The sequence below is a fragment of the Tyto alba genome, unplaced genomic scaffold, assembly GCF_018691265.1.
Source record: "Tyto alba isolate M040663 unplaced genomic scaffold, T.alba_DEE_v4.0 Super-Scaffold_27, whole genome shotgun sequence".
Taxonomy (NCBI): Eukaryota; Metazoa; Chordata; class Aves; order Strigiformes; family Tytonidae; genus Tyto; species Tyto alba.
This window is the reverse complement of record NW_024881301.1, coordinates 517,804-538,868: the sequence shown is the minus strand read 5'-3', so window position 1 is coordinate 538,868 and position 21,065 is coordinate 517,804. Positions and strand designations below refer to the sequence as shown.

At 37.5% G+C, this 21,065-nt stretch overlaps 1 protein-coding gene across 11 annotated transcripts in view; it reads right to left on the bottom strand.

Annotated features, from left to right (window-relative positions):
* ST18 (ST18 C2H2C-type zinc finger transcription factor) overlaps positions 1 to 21,065 on the bottom strand; it is a 167,133-nt gene that overhangs the window by 34,820 nt on the left and 111,248 nt on the right. For 7 of the 11 annotated variants that reach the window (XM_033001113.2, XM_033001111.2, XM_033001118.2 and 4 more), the window contains 6 exons: positions 12,062 to 12,255; positions 6,977 to 7,774; positions 6,451 to 6,519; positions 4,072 to 4,206; positions 2,136 to 2,226; positions 496 to 600 (listed from right to left, as the gene is read on the bottom strand). In XM_033001113.2, coding sequence (XP_032857004.1) covers positions 496 to 600; positions 2,136 to 2,226; positions 4,072 to 4,206; positions 6,451 to 6,519; positions 6,977 to 7,774; positions 12,062 to 12,255 — 1,392 coding nt within the window. The remainder of the gene's footprint in view (positions 1 to 495; positions 601 to 2,135; positions 2,227 to 4,071; positions 4,207 to 6,450; positions 6,520 to 6,976; positions 7,775 to 12,061; positions 12,256 to 21,065) is intronic. The other 4 variants (XM_033001110.2, XM_033001116.2, XM_033001117.2 and 1 more) reach the window with 4 other exon arrangements.

Below are 21,065 nucleotides of genomic sequence, written 5' to 3'. Positions count from 1 at the left end.
ACATGTTACTTACTGGATCACTGGAAGATTCCTCTGAAAATAATCACAAAATAAATGAGGACCAAGCTGCTAAAAGTGTAATAAGGTCAAAGAGATCTTTAGTCAAGTTTCAGTGGCTAAAATATTGCAACAAAGGAACAGTTCTTGACAATTGTTTAAAACACTTCAGCGAGATAGGAGATTTGGTTTACAGGAGAAAGACATTTGAGAACCACTGATTAGTCTATTTGTGTTGAAGTAAGATTTAGTAGAATGTATTTCATTGCTTTTCAAAAGATATGTCTGTTGTCTTTAATGCCAGCTACATGCACAAGAATGAGCAGAAAGCTGCTAGTTAATTTTGAGATGCGGTCAAGTTTTAGCTTTGCAGAGGTTCATCTTGGAAAACAGAATTATCCCTGTAGCTGAAATCTGAAATGGGGGAAAGATCTGAGGACTGATCAACAGAGCTTGTGCAGTAATACTTTGGAAAGACTAGTTTGTGACGGCTCCTACCTGTGAGCCTGATCGTGGCACTGCCCAGCTTTTGGAGACTCGAGCTGGTTCTTCTCCTGGGACATTGCCAACTTCTCAGCTGCAGCAATTGGACAACCAGAAAGGCTGTTTAAAAGTAAGGTGAAGAGAAGAAATAAGAAATAAAAAAACACATTAAAATGAAATCTTAAGTAAAGGAAATGCGTGCTGTGGTACCCAATGACTTCAGACTTCTCTGGTGCCCCATGCATCTATGGGAGCTGCTGGTATTATAGCCCAGATGCAATCTGTTTTTCAGTCCTTAATGCAAAACTGTGAAATCTGTGTATTTGAGGTGATATATCTGGAAACTGAATCATGAAGGAGTTTTCCACAGTTCAGCTTTGATGTTTTGTGGCTGGCAAGTCACTAGTATATTTTTTGACAAATGACATTTACTTTATCAGCTAAACCATGAATATAAGCCTCCTGCTGATTAAAAGGAAAGTAAATTTGGGGAAAAAAGAAAGGGGGTATGTGAGTGACTGTTACCAAATAACAAATTTTGTCATTTCAAGTTGTGCTTTCTTTTTTTTTTTTTTTTTGCATATATTTTCTTTCCTAGATTATAACATGTTTTCTTATCCTGTTTATGGGTTGTTTATGATACAGCTGAAGTGTTGCAAAGATGACTGAGGATTTAAAACAGGAAACACAGTGAAAAAATATTTACTGGCTCATTATATATTCCTGTAGAAGAGTTTGTAATCTCTCTGGTAAAGACTAAATTTTTGTATTAAAGATATTAGCCTAGTACGATAATCTTTGGTTTTGGTGTGCTCATACAATAACTAATCAATCAGTCAGCAGCAAAAAAAAAAAATCCCACAAAAATTCAGTTCAACAAAGAAAGTTGGTTTTGAAATTTCTATGTCCCAAGTTTGTTTGTAAAATTGACATTATATTTTTCCAGAGGCACTATAATGGAATATTTTGGCTTTCTGGCTTCCAGCAGAAAGTAGCACAGATAAGAGCCATGCCAACAGCAGTGGCTTGCTGGAGACGGAGCACATCGGCTCTCTGCCTCACCTGCAGCCCAGCTGTGATTCCCCAGCTGCCTGTCTGGAAGACTTTACTCAACTTTACTTTCTCCCTTCAGGCAGTAAGTTAGACAGGAGTGTTCCAAGCGGGAAGATGACATTCCCGAGGGTAATAAATTCAGTTAGTTTTTTTTACATATTCTAAAATATTCTACTTAAAATTTTCTGTTTTGATTAAAGAAAATGTGCCTTGATGGGAAGTTCCTGCCAAGGACTACCATGTATGTGGTGCAAAACTAAGAGGCTTTGGTTTCCACTGGGTTTTCCAGTTGTAGCAGTAATGTATTTGTTCATTTCTATCCCTTTTACATGATGATGTTTCACTGTCAAGGCTGTAATGAAACTGTAGTTTGAAATCTCATCTGTGAAAAATACTAGTGGAATTTGCCATCCTCAGCGCTGCAGCCATTTTTTATGTAATAATATTAAACACAATTATTTGGTTATAAATAATACAGGCTACCCTTTCAGTTCATAGGCATTCTGCAGCGTAGTACATATTATCTAATTTCAAGATGTGCCCATCAATTTTCTCCCGAGCACATGTTAGATTTTAAGTGGACAGGAGCATTTCTGATCTACCTTCTGTGTGTGTTGCGATTGCTGTTGACATGTCCTCTTCCGGTGCATCCTGGGGTGGGGCACTTTAAAACATTTTCATGCATGGCAAGAACTAAACAGGAATAAGAAAAAAAAGAAAAGGTGATAATAACATGCATCAATTAAACATACATACATTAAGAAATATGAACATTTCTTAATATGAATAATTTGGACATTTCTTAATATGAATATGAACATTCGGACTCAGATTCTCAATTCTGTCACATTTTGACCACAAAAGGAAAGGAGAAGCAAAGGACCTACAATGCAGCAAGGCTGATGCTGCCGACATAGACCTGTTTATCCCTGTATTGCTGTCGTGTGGCTTCCCACATGCACATCATTGTTTCTAGCGACTTTAAAAGAACAAAGGTGGAAGTTAGCAAGGATGCTACATCATAACGCCCTTTGCCCTCTGGTTCATACAACATTAACACAGTCGACTAGAGAAGGGGGGTGGTAGAGGAGCCCTGGGCCTCACAGTCGTGCTACATACATCTGCAGTCCCTCTCTGTCTCAGGGAGGGCAAACTCTCAGGTATATGAAGACGTTTTATGCCTTGAACCTGAGTGAGATGATCTGACCTAAGCGTGTCCCCTTTGAGCCCTGATGACTTCTGACCGTCTGAGCTGTGCTGGATCTACTTTAGACAACTGGTCACGCTCCCAAGCAGTGGCTTACACTCTCCACAGTGGTTGCAAACGCTTGCATGTACATTTCTTAGGACCTTTGGCGTAGATCATCTTTACTACGACTGAGATACATGTCTGTGTTAAACAATGTCTTTGAATGTCTGCCCTCATGACTTCAGCACTGTATTACCCTTTTGGGTGCAGAGTGCTTCAAAAAAGCTGACTCTTCAGTCAACTGGTTTATTCTGTCAGAAACCAATTTTTTTTTTTTTTTTTTTTTTTTTTGCCAGCAGAACAGAACACATCTGATTGTAAGTGTGTAAGTGTGATAATTAACGAGGACCTGTTAAGTTTTGCTTTTAGAAAGTTAATGTTGCTAAGGCCTTCCAAATGCAGCAGCCTGTTTAACTCAGCAGATGTTTCCATAAACACAGTTTAGTACCAGATTTTAAAAAAGGAGAGGTATAGTTAGGAACAGGACATTAGTAAAGTGCAAGTATCCTTTTAATTTGTTGTTATGCATGCCACCACAAAAAAACAATCTGACTAACTAGGTTGTTTAAACAAACAGTTTCACATTAGGTATTGGCTTATTATGCAGCATTTCATTGCATCACATTTCAGGATTACACACACACACAAACCAGTGTAATCAGTTCAGCACAGTTAGAAATAAGCAGGGAAATTCAGGCTAGACTGGGCATAAAAGGGTTAGCACGATACAGTCATACGAGAGGGATGTGCTGTGGGCCAGTGCTGGGATGCACTGATGGAAGTAACCTTTTGAGCTCAGTGGTAAAGGGGACACTGGAAGCATCTCTGGATAAGCATGCCCAGGACTCTTGGTTATTGGCAATGAAAACCAGCAGCCTCAGTATGTGATTATGGCAAATCAGGTCGCAGCTCGGAAACAAGCAGGTGATTTCTGTGCTGCATGCTTTAGCAAAGGCATGGGCAAGCAACATCTTGAAGATTCATGAGACTACAGAGTTCAGGTCTGCTGGAAGGGTGGGGATAGTATGGCTCTGATTTTATTCTTCCCAGGCTACCTGAGGAGCCTGATGCTGTTTGTAATGCTACTTCTAGGGAGTACGTGAGCTTCACAAGTGTGGGAAGTAGGACTGCAAGAGCTGGAGGGCAAAGAAGGTGTGATGGCTCCTCTCTGTCTCGTTCTGCAATCTCATCCAGAAAAAGTGGGTTTCTTCTCAAGCATGAGCACACATTGCCCACAATACTGGGCCAGATCCAGTTGTTATTCTGGACCACAGGGTGACGATACTCACTTTCTAGTGGCACTCTAACTTTATGTGGACAGCCTGAGAGACTGCGGTGGTGAGGGTACAGCCCAGTCACGTGCCCTGTGCCATCACATCCTGGGATGGGACATTTGGTTTCTCTCTTTTCAGGCCTGGGTGAATCTGCAGAGAAATCAGATAAGGATTTTGTTTGGTTTTAGCCCCTGTCTGCACTCAGCTGAGTGCTCCTAGCAGCGTGATACCCTCTGTTTTGTACTTCAGGTGTAATTCCTACACAAAGTTTTAACAGAGATGTATGTGACTGAAGCATCACTTTAGGTTTTCACACTGTGTCCTTTAAACAATGGCTCCCCCCTCCCAGTATGCCATTTATGTGCTAAACTATGTAGCTTTAGGATTGCAGTGTCATTTATTCCATTCAGAGCCTCAAACAGGACAGAAGCCACAATCCAATAAGCCAGAAAACTGGCAGCATCAGCCAACAGCAAGATCTATAAAGGAATAAATAAAAAAAGCAGAAACAATCTCTTACTCTGTTAATGTCAGACTCCAGGAAGCTGGGACAACCAAATAAAAGCTGAGGTGTGAAACAAACAAACAAAAAGCATTTCAACCAGAAGCCATTCCTTAAATATCGCATATCTCTAGGCTGTAGGTTCTTTGTTAGGAAACTGAATACATGCCACTTTACATTTGAGAGGCAAGGCAGGCAGCTCCCTCTGGTACACATGGCAATGCCGCTTTGTGGAGCAGCCCACAATGACAGTGAAAACATGGAGCAGCCGATACCCTTTCAAAGGCGAGGTCTCAGCCCAGCCCCACAGCTACCACTCTGCAATGGCTGCAGTGCATTCCCAATTTTTGTTTCAAGCACCTAGAACTGTGCAAGAAGCAGTGGTCAGAAAGCCTTTATTTGATTTCTAATGCAGGATCAAAAGTCTGGGCGAGAAAGGAATGAATTCTGGTCCAGAAATTCTCTTGTGAGAAATCTGGAGGAAGTGGCCGCATAAATTGCTGAGGATGGTTTTAGATCCATCTGCGATTGGCTGCCAACATCATTCGGCGCTGCGGGAGAAAACAGCTGCAGCCAGCACAGGGAGCAGCCTCCTTCAAGCTCATTTGGTTGGACTGCAAGGTAGGACGTGGTTAGGGGCATGATCGCCAGAGACAGATGAGGGTTAAACTTCCTGGCAAGTTTTTAGGTTAAAAAAAGAAAAGAAGGAGGGAGGAAAGAAAATAGACTGAGCGTCAACAGGAGACCACATGTGTTTTAGAATCACTGCAAATGGAAAGTGCTGCAACAGTGGACAGAAAATAAACAGGGATCCTGAAATATGATTTAATTTCCCCCCTCCCCAATTAGAAAGGTTTATCATTAAAAAGATGGAAAAATATAAATGTAAGCCATGTCTTTCTGATGTAGCATCCAAGAAAGAAAATTAAGAGCTGATGGATTTGATGATAGATTTTTTTTAGAAATAAAAACCAGTTAATTATGTGAAGTGAAAAAATTATGTGCCAGATACTACATTGACAAAAATTGTACGGTGTTTATACAACCTGAACAAAGCCTAGTTTTTTCCTCCATGAATGATACTTCTGAACTCACCTGCAAACTACAGCTAAAAAATACAAAAAAAATACAAAGCAAACCAGGAAGGGCCACATTCTGCCATGCTTACCGTTCCTGCTCCTTCCTATGTGTGCTCTGAGAAAGTCACACTGACACCAACATGAATCTGGTAAACTCATCTGATCTCTGGATAAGAAAATCTATCTGTAAAATTTCTACATATACCATAGTCATCTGAACAAATAAAGGTTTACGTAGTTTAACAAGGAGGTAGACTAATACCGTGCATTCACAGCTTAAGACATACTAATGAAAAGACTGCTTGAGACAGAAAAATAAGGTGCATGAATAGTCTTCCCAAATACTACAGACAATACTTGTTGTAGCTGCAACTCATAAAATAACTTGTCAGTTATCTCATACACTAAATACTTCAGATAACTAAACGACCATAATATTTGCAATGTCTCCAGGGACTACTCTAAAGTAACACTATAATTACCAAAGTAAATCATTTATCAAAAGCAAAAATTGCAGCAGTCCTGGGGTGACCTCAGTATATTTGGAAGCTCAGAAGGAAAAGTCAAAGAAGAGATGAATGTATCATTAGTTAGTACAGCAGGGAGTGTACTTATAAAATGACATCTCTTGATGTTCCCTAACTATCCTCAATTAAGGAGTTTCATGCAAGACAGCCCAGTTTACAAATCTAACACAAATCTTTTGAAGCTCCAGTTCTGGAAGCCTGATTAAGTACCGAAAATGGAGCAATGTTCCTACAGCTTTGTAGGATGCCACAAACCATCAGAAACAATAAAGATTTTGGAACTTACTGGTAATTCTGCTGATGGTGAATGAGGCAGAAGAGCATGGCGTGTGCTTTCCTGGCTCAGAAGTGCTGGCTGAAGCAAAATGTAATGTTGATACGTGAAGTAGACTGAACTCGGAAAACACATGGCTCAGGAATTAGGTGGTATGTTTGAAAGAGGCCAATTTTTCACCCTGACTTTTCCTTAAGCACTGTTTTAATGCCTTCTCTTTTGGCTGCAGAAATTTAGGAGGCATGTATTAGCGCCCTATGGAGGAGGAGGCAGAGGAGGAGGGAAAGGAGGAGAAGGAGTGCCAGTGCCAGCTACACAGCCCTTTTAGTACTCATTTCAATAGCGGTTTGGCAGGAAGCCAAGTACCTAGCATTTAACCTGGTTAGATGTAAGGCACTAGTGTGAAGGTACATAATTAACAAAATTACCAGCTAAATTCCAGATTCTTTACTGTTGCTATAAAACCCAGATCAGAATCCTCTATCAGTCACAGGATAAAAGCTTAAGCCAGTAAGAACAGCCAAAAATACTTCCTTACGTTTGTTGCTAAATATCTGTCTCCCACCAATGTCAATAACTTTGGTTTGTCTCCTTTCCCCTGCTAGATGCTCCAGAAGAAACCTATCCAGTTCCTTGTAGGTGCTGTGAAACACATGCCCTTGCTCTGCCTGCAGAGCTATTGCTTGTTCTAGCAAACTCAAGTTCCCTTTTGTTTTGTCCAGCTCAACTGACACTTCTGTGGTTTCTGACAGGCACTCGTTGTCATCTTCTTCACTTTCAGGGAAGGGATTTTGAATTCTCTTCTCGAAAGGATCTGGGTGAGACTCCTGGGGTGCTCTTAGCTCTGTTTCTGAGTCACAAAGTGTTTCACAAGGGCCAAATTCTACCTCTTCCTTCTTAATTTCTGGGACTTCCAGGATGTTAGGCTGATTACACTCTATAATATACTTCTGAGTTACATGGTGCTTTACACTAGTTTCTTCTGAGAAATTTGAGGAGCTGTCCCACTCGTTGTCCATAATTTCAGAGTTACTTTCATTTTCCTCAGATGAACAGTATTTTGGGTCAGAAATAACAGTCTTTTCCTTTCCTTCAACTGAGTTAATCATGTAACATTCATCAGTGTCATCACTTTCTGTTTTTAAGGATTGAATGCCGCTATCATTTAGATTTTCTGCCACTGTTTGAGTGGGTGCATCTTTTGCTAATTTTCCCATGTTCATCAAAGATTTCGCCATGGCATCCTGATAGCTGGAGTAGTTATCTTTTCTCTGACTGGAATTTTCTTGCCCACCCAAATGAGAGGTTTCCTCAGATGATTTTGGAGTACTTTCCTCTGCATGAGAAAAAAAGCAAGAGAAAAATATGTAAGAATAACTAATATCTGTATCTTGTAGAAGTGATATGAAGATATTTACTTACTTTACTCAAAGGTACTCTGAAATGATTGAATTCATACCAAGGCTGTGTTCGAAATGACTGCCTGTAGCATCAAGAAAAGCCCTTCTAACATTTTATCTACTTCATCTTGTAGCTCCAAAGCTATATGAGAAGTAAATATGTTGCCATTTTTTACTAATGGTAAAGACATATATTATTTTAGAACACATGAACTTTCATATACATTCATATTAAAAATAATGTGTCATATATAGATAGATATTATATATATACACACACAATTTGTACCATACATGCATAGCATATCTATATACAAGCACACACACACATTTTAAAATTCCTCTAATCTATTTTCACTTTTATTTCATCTAAGGTTCCCAAATATTTTCTCAAAATAGACCCTAATTACTTTCATAGTCACCCCAGATCCCATGAAAGACCTTGACGGAAAAAACCTCAATATTTCACAAAGGGCAGCTCCTGGTCACTATTGCAATTGCCACATTAAGTGATAGATCAGGTCATGCACAGGCAAACAGAAATGGCTGTTATGTACAGTCTCATAAAGGACTTGTTAAAGACACCACTGAAGTGCATCCTGTCTTTATAAACATCTTTCTTCAGAAGAAAAGCAGCAGCCAGCAGGTAATAAAGGCTGCATGTAGGAGTGGTTGTCGGTGTGGAAGACAATATGCCTTTTGTATCTCATTTAATTTTTTATAAACATTTCCTCCGACAAGGACACTCAAAAATACATCTCCATCATCTTCCTTTCTGGTAATTATCTCTCTAAAATCAACACTGGTTTGCCAGGATCAAGTAAATATTGCCATAGTAACTAAAAGCATTTTTGGATGAAGGGAAGAATTTAGTCACAACACTAGCCCCTTCAATAATGCTGATTATAGGGTACATTCTTTTGTTGGGATCTATTCAACATAAACTGAAAAATTTAACATTTTACTTCCTAGAAAGGAGGATGAATAAACAAGCACAGACTATTTCATAAGATGTGTCTATCCTCTCCTGAATCAGAAGAACTCCAGGTTTAAATAATAAATTAAGCATAGTCTAAAATGCAAATGAAGTTTCTCTCAATAACACAGCGAGCTATTAAGAGAAAGTGTAAAGGGTTATGATAATTTTAAAGTATTATGAACTACAGAAAACAAATAAAAAGCATTTTCAGTGAATATGTCCAATTCATTGAACTATTCTCTCAATCCACTTAACTACCCACATGTGTACAATAATGATTTATAGACATTATACCTAATTATGCATATTTGGGCTGTGTTAGAGTGCCTAACAAAAGCTCTAGAAAGCAACAATTACCTCTGTTGCTTAGCTACATAGTTTAAAATATTCCTATTAAGTGCAGATTATTGTGGAGGGGAAAAGGGGGACAAAAATGCACATGTGCACCACAATGCATTTCACTTTACTGCTGCCAAACTGTTAGCATTTTGGGTCATTTCCAGTTTACATAATTGTTTGGTTCAACTGTTTGTTATATGTTAAAAGAAAATATTGATTAATTCTTATTCTTCTTCAGAAAATTGGTCTCATGGAGGGAGAGGTGGCCTTGTGCACTGTGTGCATAAAGTTGTGTTTAAAAAAAATGTCTGTAAACCTTAGCGTAACTTCAGCAGCTGGTCTAGTACCACACACATTGCAGTGTTCTGAATAAAGAATTCTGCTGTCTTTTCACATCTCAGCAAGTAAAAATGATGATTTGGCTCTATAACCAAATTTAGTCAAATGGGGGGTTTTATTATTTGCTCCTCTGCCATTTGGAAAATAAAAAAATCCCATGAGTGGGTCATTTCAAAGAGTAAGAAGTTCTAGTTTTAAAAGAAATCTCTCACCCTTCAAAACAAAACAAAACAAACAAAACTCGAAAACAGTAACAGGTCTTTTTCATTATTTTTCTGTGTGGAAGATGAAAAATTGTATAAATAAATGATAACAGATTTTTGCTCCTTAAGTAATCAGTAATTTTGAAATGCAATGTTTAAAAATTTGTTGTTGAACCATTCTTAATGGTTCAGCTGTCCCAGCTTTATTTTTCACTTCTACAGCCTGTAAATTTACTTTAAAAATAATCAAAACTCAGCTTAGTTTACAGTTGCACCAATCCATGAACTGAGGCATTAACTGATAACAGACAAGAATCATGAGTTCACAATAAAATGAGCAATATTACACTAAGAAATTACAAATGAACCTACATACCCAGACCAGCTGTATGCTTTAGCTGGTTTGTTTTGTAGCTAGCAAAATTAATGCAGAAGGGATAGGTTGTATTATCACTGATGCAAGCAGTTTGGACAAAATCTCAGTGGTACCAAATAAATCTTTTTGAAATCAAATTTTTTTTTCTTTTGACTAAAGGCCTGAGTACAAGTAGGGTTCATCTACATTTATATCAATGGATCTGGCCCAACACTTGCCCTCTTTTAAAAAAAAGGAACAGTTAAATAACTTAGGTTCATCTGTATAAGGCACAAGTTCTACCTTTACACTCATCATAGTGCATTCCCTTCAGTGAGTTTTTCAAGCTGTGCAGTGGACAGACACAAGGGAAAGAAAAGCACATTACTGAGGGCAGCTCTGGGTGTCCAGGAATGAGTCTGAATCAAACCAAGAAAAAATAGCTAAAACCTATATATCTCAAAAAAAACACAAACCAAACCAAAACCAAAACCAAAACCAAACAAACCAAAAAACTCCATGCAGGACTCTTAAACACCTTCTCTTCTGGTGTTAGGAAATACAAATGCTCCTTTCAGGCTGAACAGACACTGAAAACCACGGAGCTGTTTCTTGATGAATTTAATTTAGTAACATCACCCAAAAGACATAGACATTGAGTATCACCTTGTTAATTAATGTTCTGTTTGAAGAGGGACCTCCCTTCTAGGCTTTCACACCTATGGGATGCAGACCCCTGGAAAAGTCTCCTACAAGACTTACAAGTGACAATGGGCTGAAATCTTTGCCAAATAAAAATCACACGAAGACCTCCACTTGTTTCAGTAGAACCAGGATTTGCCTCTTAAATTTAAAAGACAACCTTCTTTTTCTATGTGTTTTATAACATTCATATGTATAAAATTTGGGGGGTTTGCTTTGTTTTTAAGGTAATTCTATTTAGAGTGAATAAAGATATAAATTCCTAATCCCAGTTCATCACAATAACATATAACAGCCTAGGTTGGAAGGGAACTCAGATGATCATCTGGTTGAACCTTTTGTGGGAAAGGGAACCTAGATGAGATTATTTAGCACCCTGTCCTTCCAAAATATTTGATAAGAAGAAACTGAGTGGAAAATAAATTACCTTTTTACTCCTGTATCAACCAGCAACTGAGGGGAATGTAAGTTAATTGTGTTTTCATATTATCTATGATTACTAATTTGCCAGTACCAGATCACATTGCTTTTATCTTGAAACGTACTATCTATTGATGACTCCTCCTTTTAAAACAAATACAGAATGCATTCCACTGAAATCTTCTCACTTGCCTGATTAGCAATTTGTGCAGGACTCCTTAAATGAATATGTGGCAGCCAATTTAGTTTGATATTTGTTGTTCATCTTGAATATATATAAACACATATCAGAAAGAAAAAGCAATAAAGACATGCTGTAGCTATATCTTTCTGTCTTCCCAACCTCTCCCATAATTTCCAGCATATGTTGTAGAAGTTTCTATAAATTGTTGGACGTGTTTGGCTTAGTAGAGTTGGAATAACAATTATAAAAGTGCTGAGTCTAATAATCGCGTTAAGCAGAACACACGTAGCAGTCACATGCATGAAATTGCTTTGCTAAATGTTAAGGTCAACAATGTTTTGCTAAGCATTTTTATTTCTTCCTAAAAGCTCTATATATTCCAGTGAAAATCTGCTCTTCATAAATGAGTTTTTCTCAGTGGTGGGCTTAACCTTGTTCTTTGACAGAGCTAGTGGAGAAGCAGATGCTGCTCCATATTTGACCTGCTGCAGTAGTTGTCTCTGTGTGACCTACAAAGCATTCACTAGACCCCAGGAGAAGTTACTGTACAAAATAATTGGAAATACGATAGTTAAACCTAGACAGAAATACACCATTCCAACCCTGTTAGAAGTCAAACACATTCTGCATCCTTTTTGAAAATAATGTTTCATATCTCCCTTCCTGCGGAATTCAGGTTCCAGAGAAGCCACACTTCACGACTACCTGGAGTTGAGCTGCTTTTGAGGACACTGATCTCTCCCTGTAAATCCGTCCTGTCTTCATTTTCTTCTTTGCATTCCAAGCTGGGGCTGTAGTGGCGGGGTTTCATTAACAGGGACTTCCTTTTGTTGACAGGAACACCTGATATCTGTTCTTCAGCTTTTCTCTTCTTAGCCATGGAGCATTTGTAGGCACTGCAATGATCAGTCGCCAAGGATAGAGAAAGAAGTGGGAGAAGTGAGGGGTAAATTGTTTAATAATTTTAAGTATAAAAGTGAGGACTGACAAAATATTAATTCACTTGAAGTTTCAGCAAGTTGTGTTTAGTGGATATTTAACTTTAGCTCATGTACTCAAAGTTCAGGGCACAGGTGGGCCCCAGTTCTTTTCACTGCTGCCACAATCTGTTTGCAGAAGGGGAATGAAGAGGAAGACAAAACCTAAAAACCCATAACCCAACGTCTTTACTCCTAAGTAAGCATATGTTAATATAAAACCCTGCTGTGCAGTGAAATAAATAGACCCAGAAAAGGATAAACAAAATCTCAGTCTGGGTTGATAATCCAGAGAAACATCTAAGCAGAAAAATATACCACCAGTTGTACTATAACATCCTGAGCCTTTGACTCCACTACCTTTACATCAGTACAGATATCCAGTCACACACCTTGAGTTCAACAGCATAAAGCCTGTGTGAAACACACTAACTTCAGAACATTTTGCAAGACAAGTCACTCTTTCAATAACTGTCTCAAGTATTTGCTTAATTTCATTAACTCCAGTCATAAATGCCTAGTTTAATCTCTTAGGTCTCTATATAGGCTCTAGAAAAAGACTCTTCCAGAGAGCAATTCATCCCACTTAAAACTAGATCTATCTGGTAAACAGGGTGAGCCATCCCCTGGGAAAGGCCTTACCCAGTCTAGATTCCTAACTTTCAGGCAACATGAGAATAGAGGGCAGTATTTTAAAGAGGAAGATTTTTAGCAGGTTTGATATACTTCTTTCAGCTCCTATAAGATCCACGTATGGATCTGCATATTAATTTACTTCTACAGATATTTAGCAAAACCTTCGCCGCCTTGCAGATGATCTGAAAGACATACAGGTGTTACAACATACAACACCTCACTAAAGAGGCCTGAACCTTCAAGTGTGTTTGTTTAATAAGTCTTTGTGTAAACGATTTAACATGACTTCATTGTTCTCTCACACATAGTATTCTAAGAAATTTAAGTAGTATGAATAATAGTGCTCATATTATATCTGTCAGAGATGAAAAACCTACATATATGAATCTGTGTAATCCACTCAACGTTTTCCCGACCTTAGGCACCCCCAGAGCGCTTTACAAGTCTACACGATGCCCTTAAGTGTTGGATTTTGCATTTGGCTCACTGACTTAGCTGCAAGATTTGCAAAAAATCCATGTATGCAGAGAACTCTTATTGGTTACACATATTACAAGCTCAACAGCATAAATTAATCCTTCCAAGGTATCTTATGTGCACTAAATTGGCTCAGGTTCTGATTGTTTTGGATGAAAGCATATGACTAACTTGAGCTTTTTGTTGAAAAAAAATACCCATTTTTGGCCAAGCACCTTTTTGGCAATCCATCATTGAAAACATGAAGGACATGGAAATAAGAAGATCTGCATTTTAGGGGGAATGTTAAAATTCTACCATATGCATCTTAAACACAGTGGATATTCTTGATGTCCTGAAAGCTAAAATTCTATGGGCATCAGGAATACTGGATGTTAAACACCTGCTGTAGTTGAGTGTATTATGGCTTCTGTGTTATTTCTCTGTTTATGAATAGAGAATAACATGAATATTATATTAAAGGTCAGAATCACGATGGTATAAGCGACGCCTCAGAAATCATGTCTGTATAACAGACATGAGGGATGGATGTAGTGTGGATAAATATGTATAATTTATTTATAAGGAAATGCAATCAAGAGTTTCTTAATTCATATTTGTGAACAGCAGTTCATACCATCCATGTTGTTTCAGGAAAGTTGAATAAACTACAAATCTTTGAAAACCCTTTACACACAATTGTTTTTATCAAGCAAAACCTTTACTAGGTTTGCTTTTGATCTTTCTCATTTATTTGTCAAGCTTCAAATTTACCTGCAGTAGCTACCGTAAGAGTGTTTAGGACAAGATGAATTTCTAGTGTTTAATTCCCCTTTGACAAAGATACAGCTGTTTCTTACACAAGCATAATTAATAGATTTTTAGAACAGAAGATCCAATTAGATCATCTGGTATGCCCTCCTGTGCAACACAGGTCACAGAACTTCATCTAGATCTTCAGCTTTAATCCTCTAATTTGACTATTGTGTATCTTCCAGTCAAGTTAAGGGAAAACATGATAAACTGATTGCTGTATTCTTGCTCGGCTGCTAAGCACAATTTTTATCTAGTAACATAATGTTATAAGCCCACCACTGTGGGCTGGCATAACAGCTATTAAACATGTTGGGTTTTCACCACAACTGTGAAAGATAGTCAAACTCAGATGTTAGCAGACCACAGTAAAGACCAGTGTGGGGATACAGCTGCCACCTGCCACCTGCAGATCTGCTCTGGGAAATGAGAGCACAAGTATCCCACTTGCCTGTAACCTCTACAGTTTACAGCAGTTAATCAAAAGCTGCTGCAGGACAGGAGGCATGCAAATCCACCTGGAAGCACATTGCTCATGTTAGAAAGTTTGTTCTGTATGAAAGACCTATACATTAGCTTGTCCTTTTTCTGTACACGAGTAGCCGCTCACCCAGGTTTCCTCTATAGTTCCCATAATTTTAAGATAAGTGAATACATGAGAGTCAACTTTAAGTAGAACCATTCCTGACACCTTGCACTCTGATTACAGGAAGATGACAAAATAAAGTTGTTGCTTCTTTCCTAGGGAGTGCAAACTGCTCTCCAAAGGCCAGGAAGAGATTTTTCAACTCCAGCAGAATATACTCTTGCATTCACTGCTGACTTTTTAAACTGCTGGTTTTACGTTTTAACTAGAATCTATCATTTTGCAGTAGTTAAGCAGTTTAAAGATCTACTGTGTACCAGCAATTTCCCTTCTTTTCTACCTTATAGTGCTTAAAAGTAGAATTAAAATAAAACCAGAAAAAAACTTCAGAAGTGGTATCTTTTTCAAGTACTTACACTTTTTTTGTTAAGTACTTGATAATGGACACCCGGAATTTATCTACTATGAAAATAATATTTTTACACCTTTGTAACATTCATGTCATGTCAATTTTACCTTTGTCTTAAAAAGTTTCTATTTCTCTCTTTTGCTTGTGTACATTCACACATACACACACAAGTATGTTAGCACAGTTTTGTCAAGCTGTAGTTTGTCAAATGGTAAACCTATAATTTAGCTTCTCTATTACTCATCTCATAAATTCAACGTCTAATAGTTTTGTTGCTATTTATCAATGGCCTGCTTGTTGTCATGGAACACTGATTCAGCTGTCAAGGTTATTTGGTAATCTGAGGCTCATAAAACAGGAGAAGCTCTTTTTGTTATGAGCCCAAAGCCAATACATGGGGTTTTTTTCCCACTTTAACTGTACTTAAATTTTATGAATAATAAATCATTTTAGGACTATTTATATTGAGCAGATTTTTTGTTATTGTGTTTTTAGTCAATGACTCAGTTATCAAAACTAGTCTTGTGTGAGTTATCATAGAATGAGCCAAAAGATTAAAATCTAAGACATATAAGACCTGGTTGCATGTGTTAGAAAAAAACAACATGATAAACCTTTCATATGTATTTCACACCTAAATACTTTTTTTTTTTTTTAATTTAATTTACTAGATCCTTCTCTTTTCTTTATTTCTGCTCACAATATACCTTGGATGGTGTGGGCAGACACTGGTAGTATACAGACAGAACAGTGCATTGGCTTCCCACCACAAAACAATGCCTCAGAAGAAAGAGCAAGGTTTTAAGTAGTCCTGACCACATACAGATTTTCCTACTGTCGAAAATTGTCATGCTCGCCTTTTTTTTGTAATTGGTTCATATAAGTAATGTATTTGTCAAGTCTTTAACCCGACCTTTAACCACCTTGTAGCCAGCAAGAATTTTTTGTTAATCTGTTGGCAAGACTTCCAGATCTCTGGGGATTTTTCTTACTTCACAGCAGCCTGCAGGTTGGTAGAGCATGATAACGGAGCTAAGAATTGCCATGGGGGGTAAAACCAGGGGTATGTTCAGCCTGAAACTGGTGTTTACTAATGCCAGTAATGGACGCCATATAAAATAATAAGAACTGAACATACTGAATCTCATGTACACTCCTTAGCTTCAAGAGAGAAAATAAATGTCTTTGCATATCAAGGCACTTACATTTATTGTCTACTGCTATTTAAGGAGCCCACTCTTCATGTTAGTTTGTGCAAGAATGATTAGTGGAACATTTTAGTTTGTGGAGAAAACAGTTTTAAATTCTTAGCCTGAATTGCTTTTTGACTGTTCGTTTAGATATACTATAAAAGTTAGTGTTAGATTATTGAATTACCATTAAAGGAGACATCATCTTCTGATCTGCAGAACCATTTAAGTTCACACCAGTAGTTAAAGGGAGAAGGTTAGCTTAACTACTCCTTAATCATACTGTAAGTAAAGATATTGCCTGCTGCTTTAGGCCTTGATCAGGTTTCATTCACAAACTTACAGATGCCATAGGACACTATGTAAGACAAATACTACATTTTCCTTACAGGATGGAAAAGTTAATATTTGAAGATTCAGGGACACTTGTCACTCACAGATGAACCAGTAGCTTAAAAATATGCGTCATGGTCAGGCTTCTTTCTAAGAATTTTAAGACTGTACTGAATCAGAGGTATCTAAAAGGAACAAAATTTCTGAATGTCTCCCCATCTTAGTCCTTTTCTATGTATGCTTGCTCTCTAAGAAACAGATGAGCTGGATTCTGTCTAACCCTCTAGCACAATGGCTTCCAAAGGTTTAGGTTATAGCTAAAAGTATCAGATTCCCCAAAACCACACAAAAATCCTGAGCTCCTCATAAACTGTTGATGGACAGGAGAAATTACTAGCACTGGATACAGAAAGGGGATTATCTGCTCCTAGGAGGGGTCACATGTCCGTTGAAATGAGATTGATGTTATTGTTTACATCAACTATGAATGCCAGAGGTTCATGAAAGCAGCTGGAATGTCAGAGTCCAAAGAAAGAGAACGTTGGTAGTCTGATCACTGCAGTTGAAAACCCAAATGAGTGCTGTTAATTACAGCAACTTCAGATGAAGAACAGTGGTTGGGGAGGAAGGTGGACAGTCATTATGACTCAGTTGTTTACTTTGTTTGATTTCCTTAACTAACCCTCCTTTTTTGCAAAGAGTGTGTTTAAATTTTATAGCTCAATGGAAACAAGAGTGATCATGTTCTCAGCTCAGGTTGCTCTAAAAGTGAAGACAGGAAGATGTCATTAACACACTGTCTCATCATAGCCAGAAGTTGGAGTCTCCACAGAAAGGCTGAAAATCCACAGTATCAGCCAGGTCTGCAAGAACTGTTCATCATCCAAGACTAAGATGGTGTTTCCAATCCCAGGAAATTGCTTACTGAATATAAAAGGATTCATATATTCTCACTATATACAAAAACAAACCCTAGATTCAGAAAACTAGATAGAAACTACTTTTAAGAAACATGGATTAACCATGGATTTTATACATAGAAATAGAAGAATATTTTCTAAAAGGAACAAAGTAAATTGCATCACTTCAGACCACGGATACTGGACTATAAAATCTACAAGGTTTATGTCTTTGCAAAAATGACATCTAAACAGCAATTCTGTTTACTGCATTCTGTTCTAAAATCTGTGTAAGAGTTAGATGTAAAATTAAGCAAAATCTCTAAAAGGACATAAAGAAAATGACTTGTATATAGAATAAGGACTTCTTGATCAATTCCTTATTTTCTTTTTTTTTTTTTTTATAGGAAGATACTTGATGAGATGTTTTTCATCAATGAGAATGTCAGCTCATGAGAAGGCTTTAATGACTTCATCCCATCTCTGTATCCTTCAAATCTAATTTTTAGAAAGATCTGCAAGTTTTACAATACCTTGTATCTTGTCTACTGTATGGACTACATACATTCTCAGGATTACTACAGCTCTATATTCTGATGCTCCAATTTACTTCCCATTTCCAAACGCTGTTCTGTTCAGTGGGATATGAAAGTATGCTTACAGATGTTTTGTGTGTCCATGATTTTTTCCCTGAGCAGTGGAATACGCTGGAGCATGGGTAAAATGAAATGACTGTTCTACCTCCATGAAAAAGTAAAAGTGAGAAAGATTTGTAAATTGTCAGCTGTGGGGAAATTGTGCATGTCCAGAAGCAACTGCTTGCTTTACAAGTTATAGGCGGCAACACACTGACTACCTGAAGAACTTCAAGGAGTAAGACTGTGCAGCTGAGAAAATGATAATCAAGGGATAAGTTACAGTTCATTGATAGTCTGAGTTAAATCAGAAAAAAAAGATTAAAAATTTCTTTCTAGTTCTTTTAAGTAATTCTTGTAAGTACTTAAATATATTCAAACATTATGCTGATGAAAACTTATGGCTTTATGTGAAAATATTTAGAAAGATCATGTGTTAACAGAACTCTGATGTGAGCTTTTACAGATGAAATTTTGCAGGCTAGTCCTGGAAAGGACCACTGAGATCTTATCACTGACAAGAAGTTAAATATGTAATTGCCCTTATTGTTTATCTGGAATCAGAGTTATTGACATTAATGTTTCCTTGTATTTTGTAAAGTAAGCTGAGACACAGTAACTTTTAGACAATCTACCAGTTTTGAACTTCATGACTGAATGTGCTGTGTTTCCCTGATTCAGCCCAGGTCATGACAAATAATCTAGAAAATAGCTCCAGCAGAAATTTTTAAAGAAATTTAGGAGAGAATTCGTCAGGCATAAGTAATTTCCTTTCATCAGCATTTTTAAACATTAAAATGGTAAGAACTTAAACCAATAAAATGTGTCAAAAAAACCTGTTTGTCTTTTAGACCTGGTGAATAGGATGCAATGGAAGTTCAGAACTAGCATGACTTACTCCAATGACAATTAAAGACAATCTGAATGTTTCTCATTTTTTTAACATCACACAGAACACCAAAAAGTGAATTTCACCCCTTTCTAGCAAACCCGCATACTTGGCTTACAAGTTGCATCTGTGAAAGGGACAGGGGCTTTTCCTGTGCACCATGACAATCATTCCAGGGTTAAAGGGTTAAAGGGCCTTCTACAAATAGGAAAGTTTGCTGCCATACATGGGGAATGTTCTTTTTCTAAAATGTCAGAGTTGTGAGTTCAGTCCAGGGCTGAACTAAGATGAAAGGAATGCACATGGGGTATAGATGGGAAGAAAGATAAAAGGGAAATTCGTATTTATGAACACTAATATAGAGCAAAATCAGCTCACTAACTTGAGGGTATTAAAGTGTCTGTCTATATATACAAATGAAAGGTTTAGCTAGGAAAAAAGGAACAGAACAAGACAGATAATAATGTTGAGAAAATATGGTATCATAACTGAAAGCTGGCTGGAGCATGATATTAAAAGATATATTTTATTAAAAAACAACATATAAGAAAAGCAAAGGAGCTGCCATAGCCTTGTTGGTGGAAGAGGATTTATTAGCCCCCATAAGAAGAGGCTGGGGAGAAATGGGTAATGGTGTTGAGTCATTATGTACTGAGCCTGGAGATGTTTCAGACAGTAAACTAAATGTTATAGGCCACCTGACCAAAAAGAACAACTGGACTGTGAAATGATTGAGCAAATAAAAAGAAACACGTAAAAAGAGTGAAGCAATGGTAAGTCAGCAATAACATAGGAAGAAGCATGCAGTTATGGTGAAATCTACCCAGGCCTCAAGCTCCCTGTGATGCCTGAGGCTAAAGGACAACAATTTCAGGCTGCAACAGGCTCATGGAATGCCTTTTTTTTTTAAAAAAAAAAAAAAAAGCTGCTTTTTTTTTTTTTTTTTTTTTTTTTTTTTTTTTTTTTTGTTAACTCTAGTTTATTATTTTAGCAGGATTCTCCCCCACAGGAAAGGCAACTCATAGAAGGACAGAACAGATTTAAATTCTATTCTCTGGTTTTCTTGGTTTTCTTTTTTTCAGTTCACAAGCTCATCATAAGTATCATCAGATCACATATAAAAAAAATCCATCTAAACCCTCTAATTGAAATACTATGTTGATGAAATGGATGACTTCTTCACAGTGTCATTCTATAGCTTATAGATCAAGAACTCTATATGGATAATGTCGTGTATTTGGACCATTTTCTAACATGTAAGTTATTTTCACTAATACCTAGTTTGGAGGAAACAATTTTTATTGTGTAGCACTCAAGAAGTTCTTAAACTCAGGAATATGAATGAATGCCCAAGATCTGGGCCAAATCCAGCCTCCCTAGCCTCTTTTTCATTTACTCACTCAATCTGTCCAGGTTCAGTAGGTCAATGAATTCCAGTGGGACTGAAGCCAAGAATTTGGCTTAGAATGGATTAAGTTTCTAGGCAAATCTACAGATCATCCACACAACTTTTGCATCCAGAAAGCCTTGCACGTGAGTGGTCATCCTGCTAACGCCAGTAAATACTTAAATAAAAAGCATACTGGTAACTACAGTCTGGTTAGAGAAGACGTAAAGAAGATAACATTTACTTTCTTTTTTTTTTTTTTTTTTTGACAACAGACAATACAACTGTAAGCAATTCATCGTTAGGAGCCAGTACCTCCCTTTAATGTAGCAGGAGGTCCCATGGCTGCATTCTTTTCTTTTCCTTGCTATCTCCAGGCAGTCCACAGACTGTTTCGACTTGCTTTTGCTTGGCTGAATCCACCCTTGACATCAGTCAGACAGAGCAATTCAGCTGGCCATAATATTTAACTCATGATTGATATATATGAGGCAAA